This window comes from Schistocerca nitens, chromosome 7, assembly GCF_023898315.1.
Source record: "Schistocerca nitens isolate TAMUIC-IGC-003100 chromosome 7, iqSchNite1.1, whole genome shotgun sequence".
Classification (NCBI taxonomy): domain Eukaryota; kingdom Metazoa; phylum Arthropoda; class Insecta; order Orthoptera; family Acrididae; genus Schistocerca; species Schistocerca nitens.
In genome coordinates this window covers 218,671,763-218,698,982 of record NC_064620.1, presented here as the reverse complement: position 1 = coordinate 218,698,982, position 27,220 = coordinate 218,671,763, and the positions used below count along the sequence as shown (strand labels likewise).

General features: G+C 40.7%; 1 protein-coding gene across 2 annotated transcripts in view; it reads left to right on the top strand.

Annotated features, from left to right (window-relative positions):
• The first annotated feature begins 4,514 nt into the window (after positions 1-4,514).
• The window catches only part of LOC126194803 (acetylcholine receptor subunit alpha-L1-like), a 159,857-nt gene continuing 137,151 nt past the window's right edge, over positions 4,515-27,220 (top strand). Inside the window, exon 1 of one of the 2 annotated variants that reach the window (XM_049933114.1) lies at positions 4,515-4,633. In XM_049933114.1, coding sequence (XP_049789071.1) covers positions 4,570-4,633 — 64 coding nt within the window. In that variant the 5' untranslated portion in view covers positions 4,515-4,569. The remainder of the gene's footprint in view (positions 4,634-27,220) is intronic. The other variant, XM_049933115.1, reaches the window with a different exon arrangement.

The following is a 27,220-nucleotide window of genomic DNA, read 5'->3' as shown; positions in this document are numbered from 1 at the left end:
AAGAGCCTCTGAAGGTAGCTTAAGCAATGTAACAAATGTGGAACTTGATCAAATAGCAATGAGATAACAGTGGTGCAACCCATTGGCCTGCATTCAGGAGAAGAGGTTCCATAGTCATCTACTCTATTTCACCAGATGCACGCAAATATGTAAGTGAGGTACAGTTTGTGTTTTTGTAATAATTATTGTCATGTTTGAGCATATATTGTCATATATGCTCAAAGTGTTGACTCTGGGCACTGACACACACTATAAACTGATTCCGGCCAAAAAATATTGCATGTTGATTTCATATGGACATATTGCAACACAGTCCATGTTATATGACATGTCGTCAGGAACTGTCATTCGTTTCTTGCAGTCCTCTTGTTTCAATTTTCCCCACATATAAAAGTCCAGAGGTGCGTGAGCGTGAAGACAATTTTCTGTTTCCCGAATGACATCCATCATGTTGGTACCACAAGGTTGTCTTATGTCTTCCAATAACTGCAACCTTACATCTATTAAGAACTATAAGTAGGTACCTTTGACTATTTAGAGTTCCATTAGTAAAACTGGAACCAATGATCTGATTCTCGAAAAGCTCACACCTTGCATTGGCAGTCCGAGGACATTGTTTATTCATTTCTGTTGACCAGAGTGGATTTTTATATAATCAGTGAAACATATAGTGAAGACTGATTTCCCCATGGTGCAGGTTTTGTATACACTGTTTGGGAAACTGAAACTGATTTTGAAACTAATTGCCAAGAAATTTTTGATGGAGCAAAGTGTGGAAAGCATGAATACATTGGAATGTAGTATTCATAGTACTCTCCTTGGCCTGATATCACTTGCACATTCAAGTCTGCCTCTTAGTGACTTGTGGATTGTGTGTTACCACTGCTAAAATGTTGGTTGCATTTTCCTCATCAATTACTTTTCTTTTTCATTGGCGTATTTTATTCCTTACATTTTGAATTTTTGAAACATTTTTCTAATGTTTGAAAAGATAATTTGTGAGGACTTACCAGTATCAATATACCTTTCAGCATACAACACACCACTATTCTAAGAGTTTGGTGACATTCACCACAAATGAAGACCATATCCACTTTTTTGACTTTTTAAACTACACCAGTGAGAGCTCAAACTGATGGGCTTCACATGACAGTACACACACAAACAGTACTTGAGTTACATGTTTACTTGCATTTGCTACATTAGGGCAAATGTTTATGGGATCTCTTGATGGCAGGACTGTGGTTTGTGGCACTGTTATCAAGTTCCATACTTGTTACTTCATTGAAGTCCTATTCAAAAGCCCTTTTAAAAATATTGCCATATTGATGTATTTACCCAGTCTGAATATACACCGCTGAAAAAAAAGAAGAAAAAAATCCAGACCAAACAAATCACATGTTAGAGTCTAGGGAGCACAAACAGTCGCTTCAATATACCGTGCACAGCCTCCTGATGCCAATGCAAGCGCGAATTCCCACATCATGCAAACAATCATAAAGCTGCTGTCCTGTGATAGACTGTCCCAATCACCATGCACCTTTTGTTGCAATTTGGCAATGGTTCTTGCAGGCTCTGGAGAATGAATAATTTCCAGTTTCATCATGTTCCACACTGGCAAGAGATCCAGTGATCTGATTGGCCAGAGCAATTGTACACCATGAAGAGCACACTGTGTCAGAGCAGCCCCATGTGGACATGCATTGTTCTGCTGAAAAAGCACATCACCTTGTTGTAGAAATTGTAGTAGCACAGGATTAACAACCTGTGCAATTAGAGGGCTCTGGATACTTTACCTTGCAGAAACACCAAATGTGACCACGAGATGTAACTTACGGTCCCCCACACCATGAATCCTGGGGTTGGACCTGTGTGACTGCATGACTGAATGAACTCTGGAATATGCCGCTCATCAGGTCTACACTGTACACATGAACATCCATCACTCACATACAATTAGAATATACTCTCATCACTGAAGATAGCAAAATGCCTTTGCACTCTCTAGTTGACACTTTGAGGGCACCAGAGTAGCTGGGTTTGGCAGTTTCATGGTGTCAGTAGTAGCCTGGCGAAAGGAACACATGATCTTAACTGCAAGCAGACATTCCCAGTGTTCCTTAGTGACACATCAGGCTCAATATGGGCCCAGATTTCTTCCCTGGATGATGTTCAGTCAGCCACTGTTGTTATCGCAATGTGTTGATCTCAATGTACATCTGTACTACGCAGATGTCTACGGATGTGAGAATGTTCCACAGGCCACTATTGAAAGCAGTGACACAGCACCAATACATTGTGCACATGTGCAGCTACTTGTCAATAAATCACTCCAGCTTCCCGCAGCCCAACAATGCGACTCTGTTCAAATGACTGAAGATTTTCCACAGGAGTATACATTCATCGCTGGGGTATGGTTGTACCCTAGACTGAATGTTGCACACACTGTTCACCTCTTAACACAGCATAGCTACTGCCTGCAGAGCCAAAACAGAGGGCATGCAGACAGACCTCCTCAGTGCCACCTGAGCACTGATGACTGTGACAAATGAATCAGTGATTCATACTGTGCCACTGAAAACAGTCCTTGGGGATGCTGAATTTTTTTTCTGGTAGCGTATTTGGGGGTTGGGGCTAGCTTAGCTGCCTTACCCTGTGTGTGTGTGTGGTGTGTGTGTGTGTGTGTGTGTGTGTGTGTGTGTGTGTGTGTAACACCAAAGTTCTGCCATCTAAATACGTTTTTGAATGTGGAAATATTCAGTAAGCAGTAAGAATAAGATAGCTAACGGCTGTAGATAACCAAACATTTTGCTGAGGATTCTTGAAAGATCTTGGAGTTCTTGCACTATTTTATCCTGTACATTTACACAATCATAATAAAAGCAGAAAGAGTATTTCCCTGCAGTCTTAGCTGTTTTTGTAGCATTCTGAATGAGGTTGTTGCAAAAAACTTTTAATCTGCTTCCGTCTGATCGAAGTGAGAAATTGTGACTCATTATTAATTCAAATAGAAAATTTCTTATTTAATCACTGCTTCTGCAAAGTATTTCATTATTTACACAGGAATTGGAGGTTCCTTTTGGCTGTATGGAAAGTATGAATACTCTCTGCAAAAGGCTCTATCTTAAAAAACAGACAGATAATTATTGTCCTATAATAAATGTCAGTGTCGTCGTGCTGATTTTAAGTTATCAGTGGGAGATAACAGCATCTGTTTAATGTAACTAAAGAAGCAGCAGTTTCTTTTTCTAAGTAACAGCTTTCTTATTGTAAAGTTAGCTAGAGTAAGCACTAATAGTTTATAGGAATTTAATAACAATTAATCATCAGGCCAGTTTTTAACAGCTGATTAAATTTGTTAAGCTTCACTTATTCTGTATTCCTGAGGGTCGTCCTTCATTATGGTATCCATGCAAAGTGAATGAGTGTTAAATAAAATGAAAAAAAGACAATATCAAGAAAATAATATGCAAGATGGCTAGCAGAACTGACTACGTCTATACAAAAAGTTAATATATGATAGTTCGTGTAGAATCTCTGTTTTACCTTTCTCCTCTATTGACAGCATAGTGCATATTATACTGACATATAAGACTGAACGGTAGTTTGTATCAGCTCATATATATTACTCAAATTATTTCATGGGCAAATCTGCCTTTGATGTGGTAGCCCATGACATTGATATAGTGCAATAATATATGATAGAAGTTCTCAGATGACATGTTTTGCAGCTGGAACACCTTAAAGAAAATTAATCATACTGCAGGTAAAATGTTATAAGGAAAAGCATAGCTTCCGACTGATATGTTGTTTAATTTGAAAAGATGAAAATAGCCTCTCTAGAAGTCCTGAGAATAAAAATAGACACACTACTGATGGATTAAGTGGCCATACAGTTGCAATTTCTTCTTTCTTTGTTCATATCTGTGACAGCTTTCAATCTGTAAGTAGAAGTTATTTACCCTCATTTGATTGTGGACTAGTTTTTGAAATATTTTCTTTGTAGTTCATCTAATGATTCATCAAAGAATGTGCATTCACATATGGCACATGTATGTGTGTGTGAGAGAGATATTAATGTATCACCATAAATATGATGACATAAATAATTAACAAGAAACCTGTAGCTAGATGTATATTAGCTACAATACTGTGAATGTAAAGAGAACTTCTTAAGGCATTGTACCAAAATGCAAGAAACATTTAGTAACACAGATAATTAATAAGTAATGAATTCTGGATACTAATATGCCACAGTGGTCTCAAGTTAAAGAGCAAAAGGTGACAAATGAGTATGTAGCAGTCTTTGAATCCTGAATCTTCCAAATTATTTCACAGAGTTTATTCAGTGACATTTCATGCCAAACCATAAGTAAGTATGTTTGTAGTTTTAAGCACCACTTCACTCCTTAACAGGTGTAATAGCAAACTTTGTCAAGAAAAAGTGTGATCTCTAGACGGTGCTGCCTCTAGTGGCTTGATCTGAAATTACCCACTCTTTGATAGCTGTGGCTGCTCCCTCAGCTGTCAGTGTGAAGGTGTGCGTGGTTGTGCTTCAATCATAGTGACATGGGCTGTTTAAAGTGTTGTTTGGCCCTAGTGTTTGTTGTGTTAGCATGTGTCTTTGCATCAAGTAAGTAATAAAAATATGTTATTTTTTCTTAAGTGATAGTCTATAATTTCACAAACAAATTATGTTGTATAGCTGTACATAATAATATTTTTGAGCAATGTGCCTAGTCTAAAATATACTGCACACAAATTGCAGAGAAGATATGAAAATCAAATTGGCAACAGTTTTTGACCCAAACATTTTAGTGGAGTTAATTTAGCAACAGCTTTCATTTCTTTTTGCAGTACTTTTTAGCTCCATTAGTGCAAAGTAGTTCAGGATGCTCTCAACATAAATGTATTTGAGGACTTTTTTAATGAACAATGAACCTTCCAGTCATAAAGTTTTCATCTACTTCAAAATACACAGAATAGGAAAGAAAGCTGGATAAGAGCAGTGTAGAGATAAGAAATACTTTTAAAACAAATTGTTAAAAGACTTTGTTTACTCAGTGATAAAGTTAGATTGATTCCTTCTTGTAAGAGATCAGAATAATTGATGTCATACTATTTGAAGAAAATGTATCAAAATATGAAAAAATCAAACAATGGAAAATCCAGGATGGAGTGTAACAATACTGAGAAGGAATGTTGCCACTCACCATATAGCGGAGATGCTGAGTTGCAGATAGGCACAATAAAACTCCAAAATATGAAAAAAATTATATAGCTGTGTAGTTGTGTACAAGAGGACACTTACAGCTAACTAATAGTTGCAACACACATTGTAACTGCCAACAGTCAGTAAAAAACGGAGATTGCCCTATTTTGTTGATAATATTTTTTCTTTCTTCATATTGTCCCTTGCGTCATTGTTCTGAAGTAACTTCTGAGGCAACCTGGATTTTCTCTCAAAAGCACTGTTGTGTATGAAATTTATTTCAAACATTTTATTGTCATCAATACATTAAACTTCTTTCTTCAAATCTATGGACTCTTCTGCCTTTGTATTGTGTTGTTCAAATTTTGCAAGCGAGATTTCATGTATATGGTTACTTGCATTTTATTTTTGCTATTTCAAAGGAGAGAAATACCAAAGTAGTCTGTTGACTGAAGAAAATACTCAGATATCACTATATAAAACTACAACCTAACATATGCACATAAAAATAGGAAGTGAAAACCGCTAGTTCTTAGAACCAGAGGTTCTGGTAACGGAAGAAAGGATTTGGAGGAAAAGGGGCTGTGTAGGGATTAAGGAAGCAGTTTGGTCAGGAGTATGAGACAGTGAAATATTAAAACAGGATAGAAAGTCAAATGTCAGAGAGATGCCAGCAGTAAGTGGTATAAGGATGCAAGTGAAATTACAAATACATTTTGCTGAGTGTATGTCTCATAATGCCTGATAAGCATGGTTTTGTCTGTTCCACTTTGGTTGAAGTTGTGTTTAGCTCATCTGTTTCCTTAAGCTTAGCATTTCAAAAATAACTCACACTTTGTCCAGAAGAAAAAATCATTCTGAACAGAATAGTGTCACATAACTTTAGAGCTAAGAATGTGTAAAAAAAAATTTGCCTTAAAGGACTTTTACTTCAGTGTACAACTACTGAGCCACCAATGACATTTCTAGCAAATCTTTCAATGAGTTAAAGAATGATCTCATGAATATGAAAATAGATACTCGAATAGCATCTACTTAACCATGTTATAAAAAGTGAATGGGAGTAAATAGAAAGAGAGTGGAAAACTTGAATTGAATTACACTTTAAAATTCCTTTTCTAATCTTCACAGGCTTAGAATACTAGAAGCAATAGATTATTTTTGATTCTTGTCAAATTTTTTGCCAGTACCACTCACTTTATTTCTTTGACCAACACATACTGACAATGAAATAAACTTATCACTAATAATATACTTAATAACTGGCTTGTTAGTCATTACTAAAGATGGTAACACACAATCTTATTAGAACTAAACAGATTTTCATATTAACAGTTAATTTTTCCATTTTTTGTTGATAAGATGGGCAATTTTTACTTTTCTTATAATTACTTAGAAATCTTTAATGTGATTATGTAGAAAAGGTGATAGACATTGCTTTTACAAGAAAAATATGAGCATTTTAACTAGCTGTAGCTAGCCATCTCCTGAACCAACATTTGTTTGTACACCTTTCATCAATAGTATAAGATGTCTTTAATTAGCCAATTTTGTATGACGTTCTTAAAAATGTTTAATGACACAGTGTGTGCCTGTGAAGGTATTGCACTGAAAAGTTCAAAGCCTACGTGTTTGTAGCTATTCTGTTTTGCTAAATCTTGCTAGTGGGTTGGTCACTTGTGGCATGTGTTATGTTGATGAACTGGCCGTCTTAGTTTGTAGTTCATTTATTTGATTTTCTGAGTGGTAGGTAACTGAGTATAATTAACAAGAGAACTGTCCTAATACTTCGTTTCTTTCACAAATTGGCCTCCAGACTTCACTGCTTTCTGAGACACCAGTAACACATCTGACAACCTTCTTTTGCCATAGCAGTATGCATTATACTATATGAGTATGAAAATATGCGTAGTAAGTGTTGCAGCCAAGCTTCAGTTTCTCTTGCAGAGTAGTGCAGAGTTGTGTCATGTGCATGCGAATGTATACATGTCATTACAGTGCAGCTGTCAATCAGTTTTCTGTGTTAGCTGTCAGAGGCGCTGATATCAATAGTGAATTTTTCTGAGCTGTCAGAGAGTTTTATAATTTTTATGTGTTCTTGTGTTTTTCTTATCTTAGTAACAAGAAATTTTTTTTAGTTCATATACATTTAATCTGTACAAAGACTGTGTGTGCATTGTCAAACCACGAACTTTCTATTTCTTTGTAGAGCATTCAACTCCTTAGGTAAATGTAATAACGAGACAATTTATCTACAATAATAAATCATTTCATGCACCTACAGGTTGGATGACGAATTGGTTGACAAATCTAACAATACATCTATAGTGGTGACCCTGATATGATCTAAGACTGCAACAACAGGAGGTGCGACTACTCCGGATCTGTTATGAGGGATTCATCGGAGCTGACGAGTCTGTCAGTTTCACAGCTTGTAGTGCCCTTGCCCCCTTGTGGCTACACAACCCAGCATTATGGTTTATGCAAATGGAAATCAGTTTCCTCTATGTTACAGCTGACTCAATTAAATTCATGTTGGCCATTAGTCAGCTAGAGCACCATTGAATATGTGATCACCACACCAATTGAAACCAGTGCATATGAAAAGCTGAAATTGGAGTTGATACCACATGTTTCCACATCACAGGAGAAACACCTCTGGCAAGAGTTAACCTAAGAGGATATAGGGGACTGAGAAATTTCCTAATATTTACGGCATTTTCACAACAGGGTGGACACTGGGATTATGCTGGGCAACCTGCTGCGCACATTGTAGAGCAGATGTTGTCACCACAGGCAGATGGAGACTCTTTTGGACATGGTGGCCATCTTGGCTGACAGGACAGTGGACACTATACTTACTGCCTTGATTGGTGCACCGATTGCTGTGTATAACAGCATGCCGACAGCGTCGAGTAATCCAGTACTGTTGACGATGTTCTCTGCCTCAACTGATGCACCCACTGTGATGTGTCATGGCCTAGCATCAACAAGGGTCACATGGGCAGATTACAAAAAATCTGGCAGCTAAGGTCCAAGTCCCCACCAAGTGAATTTATGAACAACTATCCCAGTGTGACATCAGCGGTGATAGAAACCAGTACTGCAGGAGGTCTAGAAGTCATTCCTCAGCTACCTCATCACCATACAGATAAGAAAAGTCCCCGGTCTGCTGGTATCTTATCTTACTGTACCTCAGAGGATCAGGGAACCAGGCACACACATGAAAATCTCTATGCACATACCAAAATGCTGGCGGCCATCAGACATAAACAGTGTCTCTGATTGCCAAGCGTTGTCCCAGCCCCTTTTTATCAGTGATCGGAAGTCAAGCTACAAGTATCTCGTGGATACCAGGTCAGACTTGTGTGTCTTTCCCTTGAGATTACTATGTTGTTGTAGACCAGGAACCTTGTCTGCTGCAAACAACTCTTCAGTACTGACCTACGTCACCTAGTGTATGAAATTAGGCCTGGGGCTGTGCTGAGCACTCGTGAGATTTTACAATCATGAATGTCACTGAGTCCAGCATCAGCACTGATCTGTTGGTGCATTACCACCTGCTACCAGACCTGGCGAATGCACACTTGGTGGATGGTGTAACTGGCCTGGTAATTTCAAGCTTCCACCATTGTGCAGTGGTGCTCTCAGCCAAAGTTGTGCAGGCAGATGCTGGGGAGTATGCGTGCTTATTAGAATGGTTTATGACCTTGACATGGCCCCCAGGAGCACCAAAAGATACATCCAGTGTGTCTCTGTCATCCATGAACACCTACAGACTGTGTATGGTGAAGAGGTCATGTCTCATCAAATGGTTGGTCACTGGTATTGCTTGCTCAGAGAATGAAGGCAGAGTGTGAAGGATAAAAGTTGAAGTGAGTGCCCCTACACATTCATGAATGAAAACAACATTGCTAGAGGCTATGTGACAATTCCTCGCTTCGCAGGGCACCGAATTTTATCAGAGTGGTTTCTTCAACCTGGCTGCGTGCTGTGACAAATGTCTCCATGTAGGTGGTGACTATGTTGAAAAATAGTGCAAGGTGAATAGTTTGTGATGCCAGGGTGTATTTGTTTTTGGCAATAAAGTTTCAAGGTAAAAAACAATGATGAAGCTTACTTTTGTAATGTTCCTCATATAAATATCCTTCAGTTACATAAAATACATCTCTTAAACTAAACTTCCTTTTATCTAATTCTGCATTGGTCTGGATTTGATTTTCATAAGTGCTTTGGATGCTCTTTTCAATATTATGACAATTCAGCGTTTATGTACACATTTTCCGTGTGGGCCATTATGTCACCTAAGCATTCAGATATTTCTGGGTAAGCCAATTAGAAAAAGCCTAGTATGCACAAGATTCACTTATGCATTCAGCATGTTCCAAATAACTCATCTTCAAAGAGCAGCTTTTGGAATAAGGAATAAGGTATGATATATACACTATAGGTCAAAATAGTGAAGCATGCTGAAGGAGAGAAGGAAACAAAATGAAAATTCATGGGCTGAGGGAAGGGTTTTGTAACATTAACTCAGCATGACTGATGTGTTGTTATTGTCCTTTCCAGATTATAAAATGGATTTCTCAGGTTTTCATTTTTTCTAACGGTCAGTCAGAACTTTATACCTGTTAGCTGAATCTGTAAAAAGTACATAAAGTTCCTCCAAAAGTAAATGAGAACCATTATATTGCTAATGTTCTACAGGATTAATTTATTGAGTCAACTGGTTTTTGGCGTACAAGGTCATTGTTAGACTTTAACTGACTATCATTATCAAAGAAGAAAAAATATCTTTCGCAAGTGTGAAAGCACTCAGCACCTGTCTGTAACAAGATTGAGTGAATGTCCAGAGTAACGCATTCACTGTGTTGTATGTTAACCAGGGGCCTAGAAATGACGGAGAGGCTCCGTCCCTGGCCCAGGTGTAGTGATCCAGAACCCCACGATGACTACCACAGTCCATGTCACCCCTCCGCCGCCTCACACTGAACCACTCTTTCAGGGTTATTGTGGGGTTTCGCCCCCGGTAGATCCCTCCCCCCCTCCCTTCCAGGGAATGTCTCACACCAGATGAGTGTAACCCCTATGTTTGCCTGGTAGAGTAATGGTGGTGTACGCATACATGGAGAACTTGTTTGCACAGCAATCGCCAACATAATGTAGCTGAGGTAGAATATGGGGAACCAGCCCGCATTCGCTGAGGCAGATGAAAAACCACCTAAAAACCATCCACAGACTGGCCGGCTCACCAGATCTTGACACAAGTCTGTTGGGCGGATTCGTGCCGGGGACCAAGCGCTCCTTCCCACTCCAGAAAGCTGTGCGTTAGACCGCACGGCTAACCGGGCGGGCAAGTCACCCATAATTGAATACTTTTTCTGCCATTATCAACACTTGATGGCCCTTCATTCATTAGAGAAGCAATGTCATAAGACTGACTGTGGTGGTTCTTAATATCCAAATCATTATCTATTGTGCACTTGCTCAAGTCTTGAAACTTATCTTAGCTTTGTGACCCTGGTTAGGCATAAATGATTCAAATCTTTCAATAGGGGTGTGTTCCTCTAAACACCTGATTATTAAAGCAAGCTGTTTCATGCAACTACATTTGGAATTGAGTCTAATGATATGGAGTGGTATTTTGACTGCTTGATGAGAGAGATAACTTCATTGAAAGCTCATTTCGTAAATAGTTACACAACTTACTAATTGTTGATGAAAAGTAGTTTATATGACTGCTTCCACAACTTGCATAGTTTTTAATTTGATATTTATAAAAGTCATCATACTCTGCTATGAGCTGTAGTAGTCTCAGGGTTGTATTTAAACTGCTTAACGCATTGGAAATTTTGTCACGTAACTTGCCTGCACTGAGTCATGTTCCTTATTTAACACACAGCTCCCACAAGACCTACACTTTGTCGATTTGACCGTGTGACCTGCCATACACCCACTGGTCACCGCGACTTGTCACAGTAACACAGCCATGTTTGATCCTTTCACTTTCACTTGTGGTGATCTAGCAGTGCAGCTGGAGAGGATGGGGATAAAAAATGCCGCTCACCAAGTTGAAATGCATTAATTGTTTGTTGGCACTTTATGAATTTTAAATAATGTACTTTCTAAGTGTTGTTTTAAAGATTTTGGTGGTGTTCTTTCATGCAACAAAAATGACTTTTGGTGTCACACTAAAACAGTCAATTAACTGAGTTTGATCAGTGAAGCACCTTTTGTACATATGGACTATCTTTGTTCTGTATTGTTTTTTGAGTGTTGACATTGTGTATTTTGTCTGTGATGAAAAAGAGTGGTCTTAAGTACATCTGAAATTAGTGTACATGTTTTGTATGTAGTTGATAATAGCCTTACATCATTGGTGACCTTGAAGAAGAATTAGCTTTATTGTGGACAGGTTATTTTCTGTGATTCCCGTACATTGTGATTTTGTCATGGAGGATGTGGGTAACCTACTGCACACCATTGGCGATAAAATCCAGCACACCCATCAGGAAATCAAGATTTTGGAACTCTCCTCGCTTGTGGAACAATGCCGTGTCATACAGAAATATGACATTGAAAATATGCTGCATCCACACTGAGTGATCACTTGACACTTAGAGCTATTTATACAAGACAATATTTCATATTATTATGGACCAAGGGTCTTAACACCAGAACCAACACTGGAGGAAGTGATACAAGCTATTAAAACCTTAAAAACAATAGGGCACCTGGAGAAGATCAGACCCAGGCAGAACTTCTCAAATGTGGTGGGGAAACACTGTGGAAAGCAATATATGAAGTAATATGAGCATCTGGCAGTAGGAGGGCGTGCCAATGGTGTGGAAAATGGGTATTATGTGCCCTGTACATAAAAAAGGAGATAAATTAAACTGCCAGAACTATCAAGGAATCTCCCTGCTAAATACTACACATAAAGTGTTCTCCAAGATCCTAACTAGGAGGATTACTCCCTATGTGGACGAGAGAATTGGAGACTATCAGAGTGGCTTTAGAAGGAATAGATCAACAAGTGACCAAATATTCATGTTACACATATTACTTGAAAAATGCTATGAACATCAAATAAACATACACTAGCTTTATATTGATTTTAAACAAGCCTTTCATAGCATCTTAAGAGTGGGATTGTGAAATGTATTGGAAGAGGCTGGAATACCTAAGAAGTTTGTTAAACTTACTATGATGACCCTCAGTGAAACTAACTGTAAAGTAAAAATACAGGGCAAAATCTCCAGAGAAGTTGAAGTGAAGAAGGGACTGAGATAGGATAAAAATATTTCCTCATTGCTATTCAACCTCTGCCTAGAAAAAGTCATAAGTCAGATAGAGTTAAATTGAGGAGGAACCAGTTTTAATCGTTCACTGCAGTACCTAGTCTACACAGACGATGTGGCATTACTCGCATAAAACCCTGCTGTGCTGGCCAATGCTTATCAACAACTGCAGAGAGATACAAGGGAACTTGGCCTGGTAGTCAATTTTGAAGCAATCAAATATATCACAGTGATCATCCAGCAAAACCTATCAAATCTCAGTTTAGCTGACAAGAATTCAGTACCTTAGATCAACTATCAGAGAGACAAATTACATCAGCTGCGAGGTGAAAGCTAGAATAGCAGCAGGCAACAGATGCTACTTTGCTGTACTACCAATGCTTAGGAGCTCACTTCTATCACGAAAATCTAAAATCCTCATTTACAAAAAAGTTATAAGACCAGTTCTTGTTTATGGTGCCAAGACATTGACCATGACTGCAAATGAGGAAAGTGTCCTTAGCATTTGGGAAAGAAAGGTCCTGCATAAAATATGGCTCAATATACAATCAAGAAGGTTGGCACATCCATACAAATGCAGAATTAAAACAACTTTTTGAAGCATCTGACATTGTCACTACTATTAAAATAAGATGACAGTGGTGAGTAGAACTATGGTCAGAATGGAGGAGGAGAGAACATGTAATAAGATTTTTGATGGCAAGACTGGAAGCAGATGATGGAAGGGACATCCCAGAAAGAGATGGGTGGGCAGAATTGAAGAGGACATGAAAAAGCTGGGTGTCAGAGGATCAAGATGGAAAGTCATGGACCAGATAGAATGGCAGGATATTGCCAAGCAGGCCAAGGCACTTCAAGGGCTGTAGAGCCAAGAAGTAAGTAAGTAATATTTCATATGTCCCCACTATGGCAGGATGGGACATTAAGAGTAATAGAGATATGTTGCTGGTTCCACTGTTTTCATCCACATCATAACTGCATTCCAGAGCAATAGATTTTCCATCCATTAACTCTGTTGGTTCTACCACACCCTGTTTACATTTCCGCTGTTTGTGCCTGCCCATCCAGAACTATGGTTCGCAATTGTGGGAAAGTTTCCCAATCAGTGCATTATGAAGACCATGAACAATTTACAATGGTTATCAGTACCCAGCACCAGCAAGCAGTGTCGTTAGTGTCAGACATTATTCTACACCCAACACAGCAAACAAGCCTACCTCACCCTCAAGATGGCTCTCATTTCTTGTTGCACAACATTGCCAGACCAGAAGGTCATGCAAGTGTTAGATCATGAGAAGTGGGGCGACAAAACTCTGTTGGAGTTCTGGTGACAATGGCACACCAGGCAACAACAAATACTTCCTCAGGTACGAGTGGCTTTAATCGTACACAAGAGGCGGCCATTACACAAGTTGCTCCAGGTGGCTGACAGAGTGCACGCTACACTCGAGTCAACCACCATGGTGGCTGCAACATCAACCATCAATTCAGCTGAGGATGGCTCACAGCCACTGAGTCTGCCTGCTGGTGCAATGTGTCACTGTGCTGCCACTACACTCCACAACTTATCGACTGTCTCTGATGAGCTATGAAATCTCTGTGCTGTAGTTGAGAAGATAACAAGACAGCTACAGATGTTACAACTACAAATTAATCTTGATGACAACACTCACTCACGATGAATTTGGCTCTGCAGTCCCAAAATTACAAACTACCTAAAGCTACCACAACAGGCATTTGTTGGTTTCACTGATGCTTTGGAGTTATAGCTACAAAGTGCACGAAGCCCTGTTCCCACACAAACAGCAACCATGATCTGAAATAGGCATGACAGATTGTCATAACTACCAACAACAGCGCCTAACAGAGGTTCATCGCCACACAATGGAGAACAGATTACAAAACACTGTCAGTGTTATCATGACACTGTGCTCCTTTCCGATGTGCATCTTATCAGGGAAGCATTCGGCCCTGACTTCACTTTTATAGGTGACAATGAGTGACCACATTGAGCTGTGTAGGTGCAGGAACTCTTGGAATGACATATTTGGTTAGTTGACTGGCCTGCCCTTTCTCCTACTTAAAACCCATCAAGCATATATGGCATGAATGGGGGAGATGTAGTGCAGCATGCCCAGATGTGCCACCGACCATCCATCAGTTGACAACTGCACTAATGGAGGAATGGACTGCTCTACTGCAAGAACTTCTTAGCAATCTTGTAGCTAGCATGGGACCACGTTCGGAGTATGCTTTGCAGACAAACACCTTATTAAGAACCATGTGCCACATTTTGTAATATGGGGGAACCATGATAAACCGTGGCGACTGCAGTGTAGCTTTTGTCTTTGAATAAAAGTGTCATTTCAGTTCTTCTCCTTGCATTTTTTTTTCAGTTCCTTCTATAGTATACAGCAGCAGTTCTTTCTATGTATGGACCAAGTTTAATAGAGCTATGTTACTTGGCAGTGACACAACATGTGTAAGTTACTTTCGTCCTTACCTTTTGCACACCAGTGTACTTTACCATTCAGAGGAGAAATTAGGTGGTTGAAATACCGTGAAAAGATCTTGCCGCAACGAGAATCATCTTTGTTTCAAAGCCACTCCAATTAATGTATCATATACGCCACCGCACTCTCTCCTCTATTTAATAATAATACAAAACAAGCTACTCTCATTTGAACTTTTTCAATGTCCCTTGTCAATCCCATCTGGTAAGAATCCCATACCACAGCAAAATTCCAGGAGGACAGACAAGTGTAGTGTAGGCGGTCTCTTTAGTAGATCTTGACATCAATTTGTTGTAGACTGTTAGAACATAATTTGAGACATATCGCACAGAGTGGCCTCCTCCATGCCAACCAGCATGGATTCCCAAAACATCAATCACGTGAAGCCCAAGTCGCACTTTTGTCACATGACATACTGAAAACTTTGGATCAAAGCAGTCAAGTAGATGCAGCATTTCTCAATTTCTGAAAACCGTTTGTCTCAATACCACACGTATACATATTATCAAGAGCATTAATGTATGAGATACCAAGCAAATTTGTGACTGGATTGAGGATTTTTCAGTTGGGAGAACACAGAAAATTATTTCGGGTGGAAAGTCATCGACAGATGTAGGAGGAACTTCGGGTGTGCCCGAGGGTAGTGCATTGGATCTTTCCTGTTCATGTTGTGCAAGGTGTCCACAATTTATGTTCCAGATCCAAAATGCTGTTGAAAGAGAACCACTGCTCAGAATGATGCAGGTGGAAATGTAATGGACCAAAAATATTAACGGAAATTTCACCAATAGATGGCGCTGTAGGTGTCGTAACGTAAATGGAATTGGCCATACGACGGCTCTGGTTTAAGTTGCACATTACACTTTCTGTACTGTTCAAAGTGCGTGATTTCATAAGTTCGGCAGCCAACAGTTGTAGTGCTGTTAGTTAGGAAAGCCCATCCACCACGGGAATGTCGTACCACATCGGAAGTGAAAAATCGATTTGTAACTGTCCTGAGGGCAAAACCGCATAAAAAGCAAAATGACATCAGTTCCTAATCAGATTGGCACAAGACGTGTTCAATATGCTGTCCACCATTTCCTGTCACAAGTCATAATCGGCAAACAGAATGTTCCACAATATATCAAAGTGTGACGGGGGTCACATTCAGAATGCGTTGCACAATGTGTGCCTTCAGTTCAGCTGTTCGTCACTGGAGCACTGAACAGATATTTCAGATAACCATGCAGCCAGTAGTCGCACAGATTAAGATCAGACTGTGTGGACAGCCATGCTGTAGGGAAATGACGGCCGATAATTCTAGTATTTCCGAAATGCCTCTGCAGCAGCCGCTTCAGTGGCTGAGCAATGTGCGGAAGAGCGCCATCTTGCATAAAAATGATCCTACACATACACCTACACTGTTGAAGTGTTATTATTTTACTTTATTTTATTGCGGGTTCTGTTGATCCCGATAGCAATGGAGTTGCAAGGATATGGAATGAGTCAGTATTTTTACAATGTTAACAATACAGCAGCACACAATATGGTTAATTCATGACAAGACTCATAGTAACAACATGGGACACTAGAAGAAATATAAACATATAACAGAATTAACACTTATGTGTTTAAATTCATATTAACAATATCAAAGTATTTGAGCAACAATATAACGTTACAGCAAGAAATAGTTTACATTTATGCTTACACTGCATGGCTAACTCAGTTGTGTAATAAAAACTTGCTCCTAAGCACTAAAAAATTCACTAATTGAATAGGATGACTTTTGTATTAGGTATTCCTTCAGTTTGCTCTTGAACTTTGGTGTTTCAGGAGCAAGACTTTTGATGACACTGGTTAGAGCATTGTAAATTTAGATGCTTATATAATTTACTCCTTTCTGTGCAAGGGTACAGTTTGACTGGTTACTATGAAAGTGCTGTTTTGACCTTGTGTTGTGACCATGATGTTCACTATTGGTTTTGAAGAGATAGTGGTTTTTATTAATGAAAAATACAAGGGAGTTATGTATTGAGATATAACTGTAAATACCTGTAGTTCTCTAAACAGACTCCTGCATGAGTGTCTTGGTTGCACAAATCAAACAATGGAAAATCCAGGATGGAATGTAACAATACATGAGAAGGAAAGTTGCTACTCACCATTTAGCGGAGGTGCTGAGTCGCGATAGGCATGTATGTGTGTCTACTGCCGACAAAGGCTTCGATGACCGAAAGCTATGATTGTGTGAATCTTTTTATTGTGCCTAACACGACTCAGCACCTCTTGTATTGTCTTCATTGCACATCACTCATGATACATATAGATCTCTTCTGAGCAATAAAAACCTTATTTGCCAGGGGCTGGTTGCCCCAAAAGATGATTCCATAAGGCAAAAGTGCATGAAAATATCCGAAATAAGCAGCTGTTATTGCCTCCTTATGTGTGGTTGATGCAATTATGGGCAAGGCAAATGTTGCAGAATGAAGCCTTTTTTCTAGATCTGGGATATGGTTGGACCAATTTAGTTTGCAGTCTATGTACACACCCCAGAACTTAGCTGAGTTGACTTGCTATATTTATTCCACAGTTCTTTATGTGCCATATGAGACTGCACATAATGAGTTTTTTTGATATTCAGAGGGAGTACATTACAGTTCAACCATTTCAGAATGTCATCAAGTGCATTGTTTGCAGATGTTTCCCGGCTGTTCCCTGTTGCTTTGTCAACTACAAGAGTAATATCATCAGTGAATAGGGTGAACTTGCTTACTGACGTGGTGCAGTGTGAGAGGTCATTTATAAATATAAGAAACAGTAAGGGTTCCAGTACTGAGACTTGAGGCACTCCCCACTTGGGTAAAGCTGGGATTCCACTACTGTCAGTAATTATTACCCTTTGTTTCCTATCTGAAAGGTAGGATTTAATCCATGTCCTCATTATTCCACTTAACCCATAGTAGTTTCCATTATTTAGCAAAATTTCTTGGTTGACACAGTCAAAAGCTTTGGATGGGTCACATAGGATTCCAATTGGTGCCAATTTTCTGTAAAGAGATTCGAGAATTTGATCGGCGAAAGAGAAAATAGCATTATCAATTGATAGGCCTTGCTAAAACCAAACTGACATTGACTGAGTATGTTATGGCTGTTCCGATGATTAACAATTCTCCTATATACCAGTTTCTCAAGGACTTTCGAAAAACTTGTTAGCTGGGATATTGGGCAGTGGTTTGTTATAACAATATTTTCACCTTTCTTGAAGAGTGGTTTCACACAGGCATATTTTAATCTAAGTGGAACAATACCTTGTTTTCGGGATTCATTAAAAATGTGACACAAGACTGTATTTACTACAGTGCTTGAGTATCTTAACTGAAATATTATCAAACCCACAAGAGTTTTTTGACTTCATCTCTCTGATTGTCTTATTGATTTCACTAATTGCTATGGGGGTTATCTGCATCTGGCAAACTCTGGTTTTGTTAGCTTTATGCAGAAGGGTTATCGCATCTTCCACTGAGCCTTCACAGCTAATTTTTTCTGCAGCTGTTAAAAGACTCTCATAGCATTTACCAGTGACAGTACAGGTACAGAATATGCAGGACTCGCCTCCTCAAAAAAATACAGGCCTACAATAAACGATGCTGTCAGCCTACAGCTCACTGTCACCTTTGCAGAATGAAGTGGTACCGGTTGATGGGCGTGTGGATTTTCTGTTGCCTATAGTGTGCAGTTCTGCATGTTGACACATCTTTAGAAACGGAAATAAGCTTCATACATCCACTGAATGTTCCATCGCCATTCACTGTCCACTTCCAAGAGGACAAGAAATTCCAGTGTAACGTTTGTCTTGCAAGTCAGCAGGAAGCAACTGATGAATATGGGTGATTTTAAATGAGAGACTGTCTTTTCAAATTTTGTAATCATTTTCTCCAGACTCTTAGCAGGCATCAGACCAATGCCTTTTTTCATATCCCTTCTACAGGACTAATGGCGCCCAGCCACCATCCTTGTGAAAGAGCTTTTACCAGTAGTGCGCGATTCTTCAAGATACCGTTCAAATTTGATTTTATTTTGAGCAGTGGTTCTCTTTCTACAGCGTTATGAGACCAGAACTTTAATTATGAACTCCCTGTATATTAACAACCTTATGGGCAATATTAATAATAACCTCAGACTTTTTGCAGATGATACAGTTACCTATAATGGAGCATTGTCTGGAAGAAGCTGCATAAATATTGTCAGATCTTGATAAAATTTCAATGTGGTGCAGAAATTGGCAAATTGCAGTAAATTTTCAGAAATGTACAATTTTGAACTTCAGAAAACGATAAAACATAGTATCCTTTGACTATAACACCAATGAGTCACTGCTGGAATCAGCCAACTCATACAAATGCTTGGGTGAAACACTCTGTAGGGCTATTAAATGGAATTATCACATAGGTTCAGTCATGAGTGAAGCTGATGGCAGACATCAGTTTATTGGTAGTACACAGGGGGAATGCCATCAGTCTAAAAAGGAGAAAGCTTACAAATCTTCAAGTTACCCAATCTAGAATATTGCTCAAGTGTGTAGGACCCATCCATGTCAAACAGAGCTTGGATGGTGTGTACAGGTACAACTGCTCATGCAGCTTCAACACGATACCACAGTTCATCAAGAGTAGTGACAGGTGTATTGTGGCAAGCCAGTTGCTCGGCCACCATTACCCAATGGGGGATATTGAACATATTCAGAGAAGGGCACAAGTTTGTTTGAATTGTGAGAGAGGGTCATAGGGATGCTGAAGAAACTGAACTGACAAACCTATGTAGATAAATGTAAACTATCTAGAGAAAGCCTACTTATCAAGTTTTAAGAACCAGCTTAAATGATGACTCTAGGAATATACACTAGTGGCCATTAAAACCAAGAAGAAATGCAGATGATAAACGGTTATTCATTGGACAAATATATTATACTAGAACTGACATGTGATTACATTTTCATGCAATTTGGGCGCATAGATCCTGAGAAATCAGTACCCAGAACAACCACCTCTGGCCGTAATAGCGGCCTTGATACGCCTGGGCATTGAGTCAAACAGAGCTTGGATGGTGTATACAGGTACAACTGCTCATGCAGCTTCAACACGATACCACAGTTCATCAAGAGTAGTGACAGGCGTATTGTGGCAAGCCAGTTGCTCGGCCACCATTGACCAGACGTTTTCAATTGGTGAGAGATCTGGAGAATGTGCTGGCAAGGGCAGCAGTCGAACATTTTCTGTATCCAGAAAGGCCCATACAGGACCTGCAACATGCGGTCATGCATTATCCTGCTGAAATGTAGGGTTTCGCAGGGATCGAATGAAGGGTAGAGCCACGGGTCGTAACACATCTAAAATGTAACGTCCAGTGTTCAAAGTGCTGTCAATGCGAACAAGAGGTGACCGAGGCATGTAACCAATGGTACCTCATACCATCACGCCGGTTGATACGCCAGTATGGTGATGACGAATACACGCTCCCAATATGTGTTCACCGTGACGTCGCCAAACATGGATGCGACCATCATGATGCTGTAAACAGAACCTGGATTTATTTGAAAAAATTACGTTTTGCCATTCGTGCACCCAGGTTCATCGTCGTGTACACCATCACAGGCGCTCCTGTCTGTGATGCAGCGTCAAGGGTAATCGCAGCCATTGTATCCGAGCTGATAGTCCATGCTGCTGCTGCTGCAAACGTCGTCGAACTGTCCGGGCAGATGCTTGTTGTCTTGCAAACGTCCCCATCTGTTGACTCAGGGATCGAGACGTGGCTGCACGATCCATTACAGCCATGCGGATAAGATGTCTGTCATTTCCACTGCTAGTGATACGAGGCCGTTGGGATCCAGCACAGCGTTCCGTATTACCCTCCTGCACCCACCAATTCCATATTCTGCTAACAGTCATTGGATCTCGACCAACGCGAGATGCAATGTCGCGATACGATAAACAGCAATCGCAGTAGGCTACAATCTGACCTTTATCAAAGTCAGAAACGTGGTTGTACGCATTTGTCCTTCTTACACAAGGCATCACAACAACGTTTCACCAGGCAACGCTGGTCAACTGCTGTTTGTGTATGAGAAATCGATTGGAAACTTTCCTCATGTCAGCACGTTGTAGGTGTCGCCACTAGCACCAACCTTGTGTGAATGCTCTGAAAAGCTAATCATGTGCATATCACAGCATCTTCTTCCTGTTGGTTAAATTTCGCGTCTGTAGCACATCATCTTCGTGATGTAGCAATTTTAATGGCCAGTGGTGTATTACTACCCCCTATATGTCACTCCCAGAAGGATCTTGAGGAGTAGATTAATCACAGCACAGAGGCATTTAAACCATCAGTCTTCCCACGCTTCATACGTGAATGGAATGGGAAAACACCCCAATAAAAAGTACAATGGGATGTACTGTGTGCCATCCGCTTGGCAGATGTTTGCGTTTTCAATTTCTTTCTTTTGAGAAAGGAAATCTTAATGCCAGAAATTCTAAAAATTTAGTACCAATATCGTGAGTATTTATAACAGTTACCATCTACATGACTGGGCCCATCCGCATGTTGCCAGAGTTGTATGCTGCAGGAGTTTCGCTGAGAAGTACTTACACATCCTCCAGTCCCGATCTCACTGAGTCGGATGGCACAATGGTTAGTGCACTGGACTCTCATTCAGGAGGACAACAGTTCAAATCCATGATTTACCTAAATGCTTCAAGCAAATGCTGGGATGATTCGTTTGAAAAGGGCACAGCCAACTTCCTTCCCAGCCCTTCCCTAATCCGATGGGACTGATGACTGTGCTGTTTGGTCCCTTCTCACAAATCAGCCAACCAGTCCCCATCTCTCCCTGTGTGATTACACCTGTGTACACTTATGGTTCCATCACGTAACGGGACGTCCTCCTCTAGCATTACTTTTCCTCAACAGTAGTTGTCAATAGCAGTATTATTTTTTGAATTTTGGACAGGTCGATATTATCTCAGTTGCTTTTCTGAAAACTTTCATATAATTTTATACACGGTATGTTATACACTATGTGACCAAAGTATTTGGACACCTGGCTGAAAATGACTTACAAGTTCGTGGCGACATCCATCAGTAATATTGGAATTCAGTAGGGTGTTGGCCCACCCTTAGTGTTGATGACACCTTCCACTCTCGGAGGCATAATTTCAGTCAGGTGCTGGAAGGTTTCTTGGGGAATTGCAGCCCATTCTTCACAGAGTGCTGCACTGAGGAGAGATATCAATTTTGGTCAATGAGGCCTGGCATGACGTTAATGTTCCAAAACATGCCAAGGTGTTCTATAGGATTCAGGTCAGGACTCTGTGCAGGCCAGTCCATTACAGGGACGTTATTGTTGTGTAACCACTCCGCCAGAGCCCATGCATTATGCACAGGTGCTCGATTGTGTTGAAAGATGCAGTTGCCATCCCCGAATTTCTCTTCAACAGTGGGAAGCAAGAAGGTGCTGTGATATTGGCACACAAAACAATAAGGGATGCAAGCCCCCTCCGCAAAAAACACGACCACACCATAACATTACGGCCTCCAAATTTTACTGTTGGTACTACACAAGCTGTCAGATGCTGTTCACCGGGCATTCGCCATACCCACACCATCCCATCAGATCGACACATTGTGTATCTTGATTCGTCACTCCACACAACGTTTTTCCACTGTTCAATCGTACAATGTTTACTCTCCTTTCACCAAGCAATTCGTCGTTTGGTACATACTGGCATGATGTGCAGCTTATGAGCAGCCGCTCGATTATGAAATCCAAGTTTTCTCACCTCCCGCCTAACTGTCATAGTACTTGCAGTGGACCCTGACGCATTTTGGAATTCCTGTGTGATGGTCTGAACAGGTGTCTGCGTATTACACATCACGACCCTCTCCCATTATTGGCGGTCTCTGTCAGTCAACAGACGAGGTTGGCTTGTACACTTTTGTGCTGTACATGTCCCTTCACGTTTCTACTTCACTATCACATTGGAAACAGTGTACCTAAGGATGTTTAGGAGTGTGGAAATCTCATGTACAAATGTATGACACAAGTGACAGCCAATCACCTGACCACGTTCAAAGTCCATGAGTTCCACAGGGTGCCCCATTCTGTTCTCTTATGATTTCTAATGACTACTGAGGTCGCTGGTATGGAGTACAAGGCAGTAGGTGGCAGCACAATGCACATAATATGAAAAATGTTATGTTTTGGGGGGCGTCCAGATACTTTTGATCACATAGGGTATTTCAAGCTAAAATTTATGAAAAGAAATGATTTGAAAAAAATATTTTAGTTTTTATGTTATAATCAATAAGTACTAGTTCTAAATGTGCAGTTTCATTTTTTTTAGAAACATTTGAAATCAAGAATTATTTGCACACTTTAAATTTCTATTATTAATTATGCAATCTGGTACTGTTTACTATGTTTATTTCTGGATTCACTTATGAAATAATGATCGAAATTAATAATGTGACGAAAACTAGTATGAATTCATTTGTTAAGAAAAATTGTAATCCCTCTGGAATGTTGTTATTTCCGCAGAGTGTGGGAGTCGTAAGCCTGCCTCTGATGTGATCAGACTTATTTTTGTATAATAGGTGAGAACAAAGAAATTTTGGATTTGTTAATGTGAAAAATCAAAATACTGTCCGATAAAGAAAAATAAGAAAAAAATCAGGGGAAAATATTTTTACGTGAAAACTTCTACAACAACAATCTTCCAGTCTATTTAGTTCAAACCAATTGGAGGACCTGATGTTAGATTTTCAGCTTCAAGAAACAGACCCCTAGACAAGAAGAATTGGAGCCGTCTCAACACGACAAGCTAAGTGAATTTGAAAGTTTATTGTAATCTTTGCTTCTCTCAAACCTTCATAAAAGACTTTGCTTATTAATTACTTGGACTGGGCATGTTTAATGCGGACAATAGATGGAAGATGGAAGGAGGTGGAAGATTACAATAGGCAACAACAAATATTTTTGCAAGAAAACACTGATCACCTTGTCTCACACTGGGATAAATGTTTTGACAGTTACGATTGTTTTTGAAATAATAAACAGTCTACTTACTTTTTTCCATGTGGCTCATTTTTATTTAACTGCCCCATATACACCCATCAAAAAAAATTCTGCATCACCCCAATTCCCAGAACTCCTGAAGATAGACATTGACTGTGGATATTATATCACTGACACAGTCCCTTTGACTGTTCAGAGATGTCACTAAACCACCCAATGATGTAAAAAACCATGCATGAGCAGCGCATGTTAGACAGAGGGAGTTCGACAGCCTATCAGTTCCAGTCATTCCACCAGGAAGGAGGTACAAGGCTCGTTTTGTCTATAGTTCAACCATGCCTAGACGGTCAACAGTGCAGTTCAATTGCAACTGCATTGTTACTTTGTGCCAGGAAGGGCTCTCAGCAAGGGAAGTGACCAGACACCTCAGAGTGAACCAAATCGATGTTGTTCGGACATGGAGGAGATACAGAGAGACAGGAACTGTCAATGACATGCCTCGCTCAGGCCGTCCAAGTGCTACTACTGCAGTTGGTGACCACTACCTACGGATCATGGCTGGGAGGAACCCTGACAGCAACGCCATCATGTTGAATAATGCTTTCCGTGCAGCCACAGGACGTTGTGTTATGACTCAAACTGTGCGCAATAGGCTGCATGATGCGCAACTTCACTCCCGACGTCCATGGCAAGGTCCATATTTGCAACCAAGACAGCATGGAGCGAGGTACAGATGGGCCCAACAACATGCCGAATGTACTGCTCAGGATTGGCATCACGTTCTCTTCCCCGACGAGTGTCGCATATGCCTTCAACCAGACAATCGTTGGAGACATGTTTGGAGGCAACCCGGCCAGCCTGAACGCCTTAGACATACTGTCCAGCGAGTGCAGCATGGTGGAGGTTCCTGCTGTTTTGGGGTGGCATTATGGGGGGCTGACATACCCCACTGGTGGTCATGGAAGGTGCTGTAACGGCTGTACGATACGTGAATGCTATCCTCTGACCCATAGTGCAACCATATCAGCAGCATATTGGTGAGGCATTCGTCTTCATGGACGACAATTCACGCGCCCATCGCGCACATTTTGTGAATGACTTTCTTCAAGATAATGACATCGCCCGACTAGAGTGGCCAGCATGTTCTCCAGACATGAACCCTATCGAACATCCCTGGGACAGATTGAAAAGGGCTGTTTATGAACGATGTGACCCACCAACCACTCTGAGGGATCTACACCGGACCGCCATTGAGGAATGGGACAATCTGGATCAACAATGCTTTGATGAACATGTGGATAGTATGCAATGACGAATACAGGCATGCATCAATCCAAAAGGAAGGACATGCTACTGGGTATTAGAGGTACCGGTGTGTACAGCAGTCTGGACCACCACTTCTGAAGGTCACACTGTATGGTGGTGCAACATGCAATGTGTGGTTTTCATGAGCAATAAAAAGGGCGGAAATGATGTTTATGTTGATCTCTGTTACTATTTTCTGTACAGGTTCCGGAACTCTCGAAACCGAGGTGATGCAAAACGTTTTTGTTGTGTGTGGATGTGGATGTAGATGTAGGCAAGTGTTCTAGCAATGAAAGACAGTCTTTGCTTCACCTTCCCCACAACGTTATGTGTGTGAAGTTCCAATTTAAGCTCTTCATAATTGTAAAGGCTAAGTATTTAGTTGAATCGACAGCTTTTATATTCGTGTGATTTATCGTGTAACCGAAATTTAGCGTATTCCTTTTGCTACTCATGTAGACGGCCTCACACTTTTCCTTATTTATAGTCAATTACCACTTTTCGCGCCATACATACACCATGTATAAATCATTTTACAATTGGTTTTCATCATCTGTTGACTTTCCTAGACGGTAAACGACAGTATCCTCTGCATACATTATAAGATTGCTGCTCAGATTGCCTTTTAAGTCGTCTATATATATCAGGAATAGCGGGGGGCCTATAACACTTCATTGGAGAATGTCAGATATCACTTTCGTTAGGTTACTACGAATTTTGAAGTTTCTGACAGGAGATCACGAACGCAGTCGCACAACTGAGGCGGTACTTTATAGTCACATAGTTTGACTAGAAGTCCCATGTGAGGAACGGTGTCAAAAGCCTTCTGCGAATCTAGAAATATGGAATGAATTTGCGATCCCCTGTAGACAGCACTCATTACTTCGCGTGAATAAAGAGCTAGTAGTGTTTCGCAATAAATATATTCTCTGAATCAGTGCCGACTGTTTGACATTAGATCGTTTTATTGGAGGTAATTCATAATATTCAAGCACAATATATGTTCCAAAATCTAAGAGCAGATCGACGTTAGTGATATGGGTCTGTAATTAGGCAGGTTCCTCCTATTTCCTCCTATTACTGGTGTGTCCTGTACAACTTTCCAGTTTTCAGGTACGGATATTTCGTCGAGCGAGCTGTTATGTATGAATGCTAAACACGGAGCTATTATGTTAGCATAGCCCGCCCGGTTATCTGTGCGGACTAACGCACAGCTTTCCGGACTGGAAGGAGCGCCTGGTCCCCGGCACGAATCCGCCCGGCGGACTTGTGTCGAGGTCCAGTAAGCCGCCCAGTCTGTAGATGGTTTTGAGGCGGTTTTTCATCTGCCTCGGTGAATGCGGGCTGGTTCCCCTTATTCCGCGTTAGCTACACTATGTCGGCAGTTGCTGTGCAAACAAGTTCTCCACGTACGTGTACACCACCATTACTCTACCACACAAACATAGGGGTTACACTCGGCTGATGTGAGACGTTCCCTGTGGGGAGGGTGGTCCATGAACCCTGAAAGAGTGGTTCGGCGTGGGGCAGCGGAGCGGTGAAGTGGACTGCGGTAGTCGTCGAGGGGTTGTGGACCACTGCGGCTGCGGCGGGGACGGGGCCTCTCCGTCGTTTCTATTCCCCTGGTTAACAGACAATACAATACAATGTTAGCATACTCTCAATGGAGCCTAACTGGTTTACGAGTACAATGAGGGCCGGAAGACTTGCCTTTATTAAGTGATTAAAGTTTCTTCGCCGCGCCGTGTAGCCGCGTAGTCTTAGGCGCCTTGCCACGGATCGCGCTGCTCCCCCCGTCAGAGGTTCGAATCCTCCCTCGGGCATGTGTGTGTGTTGC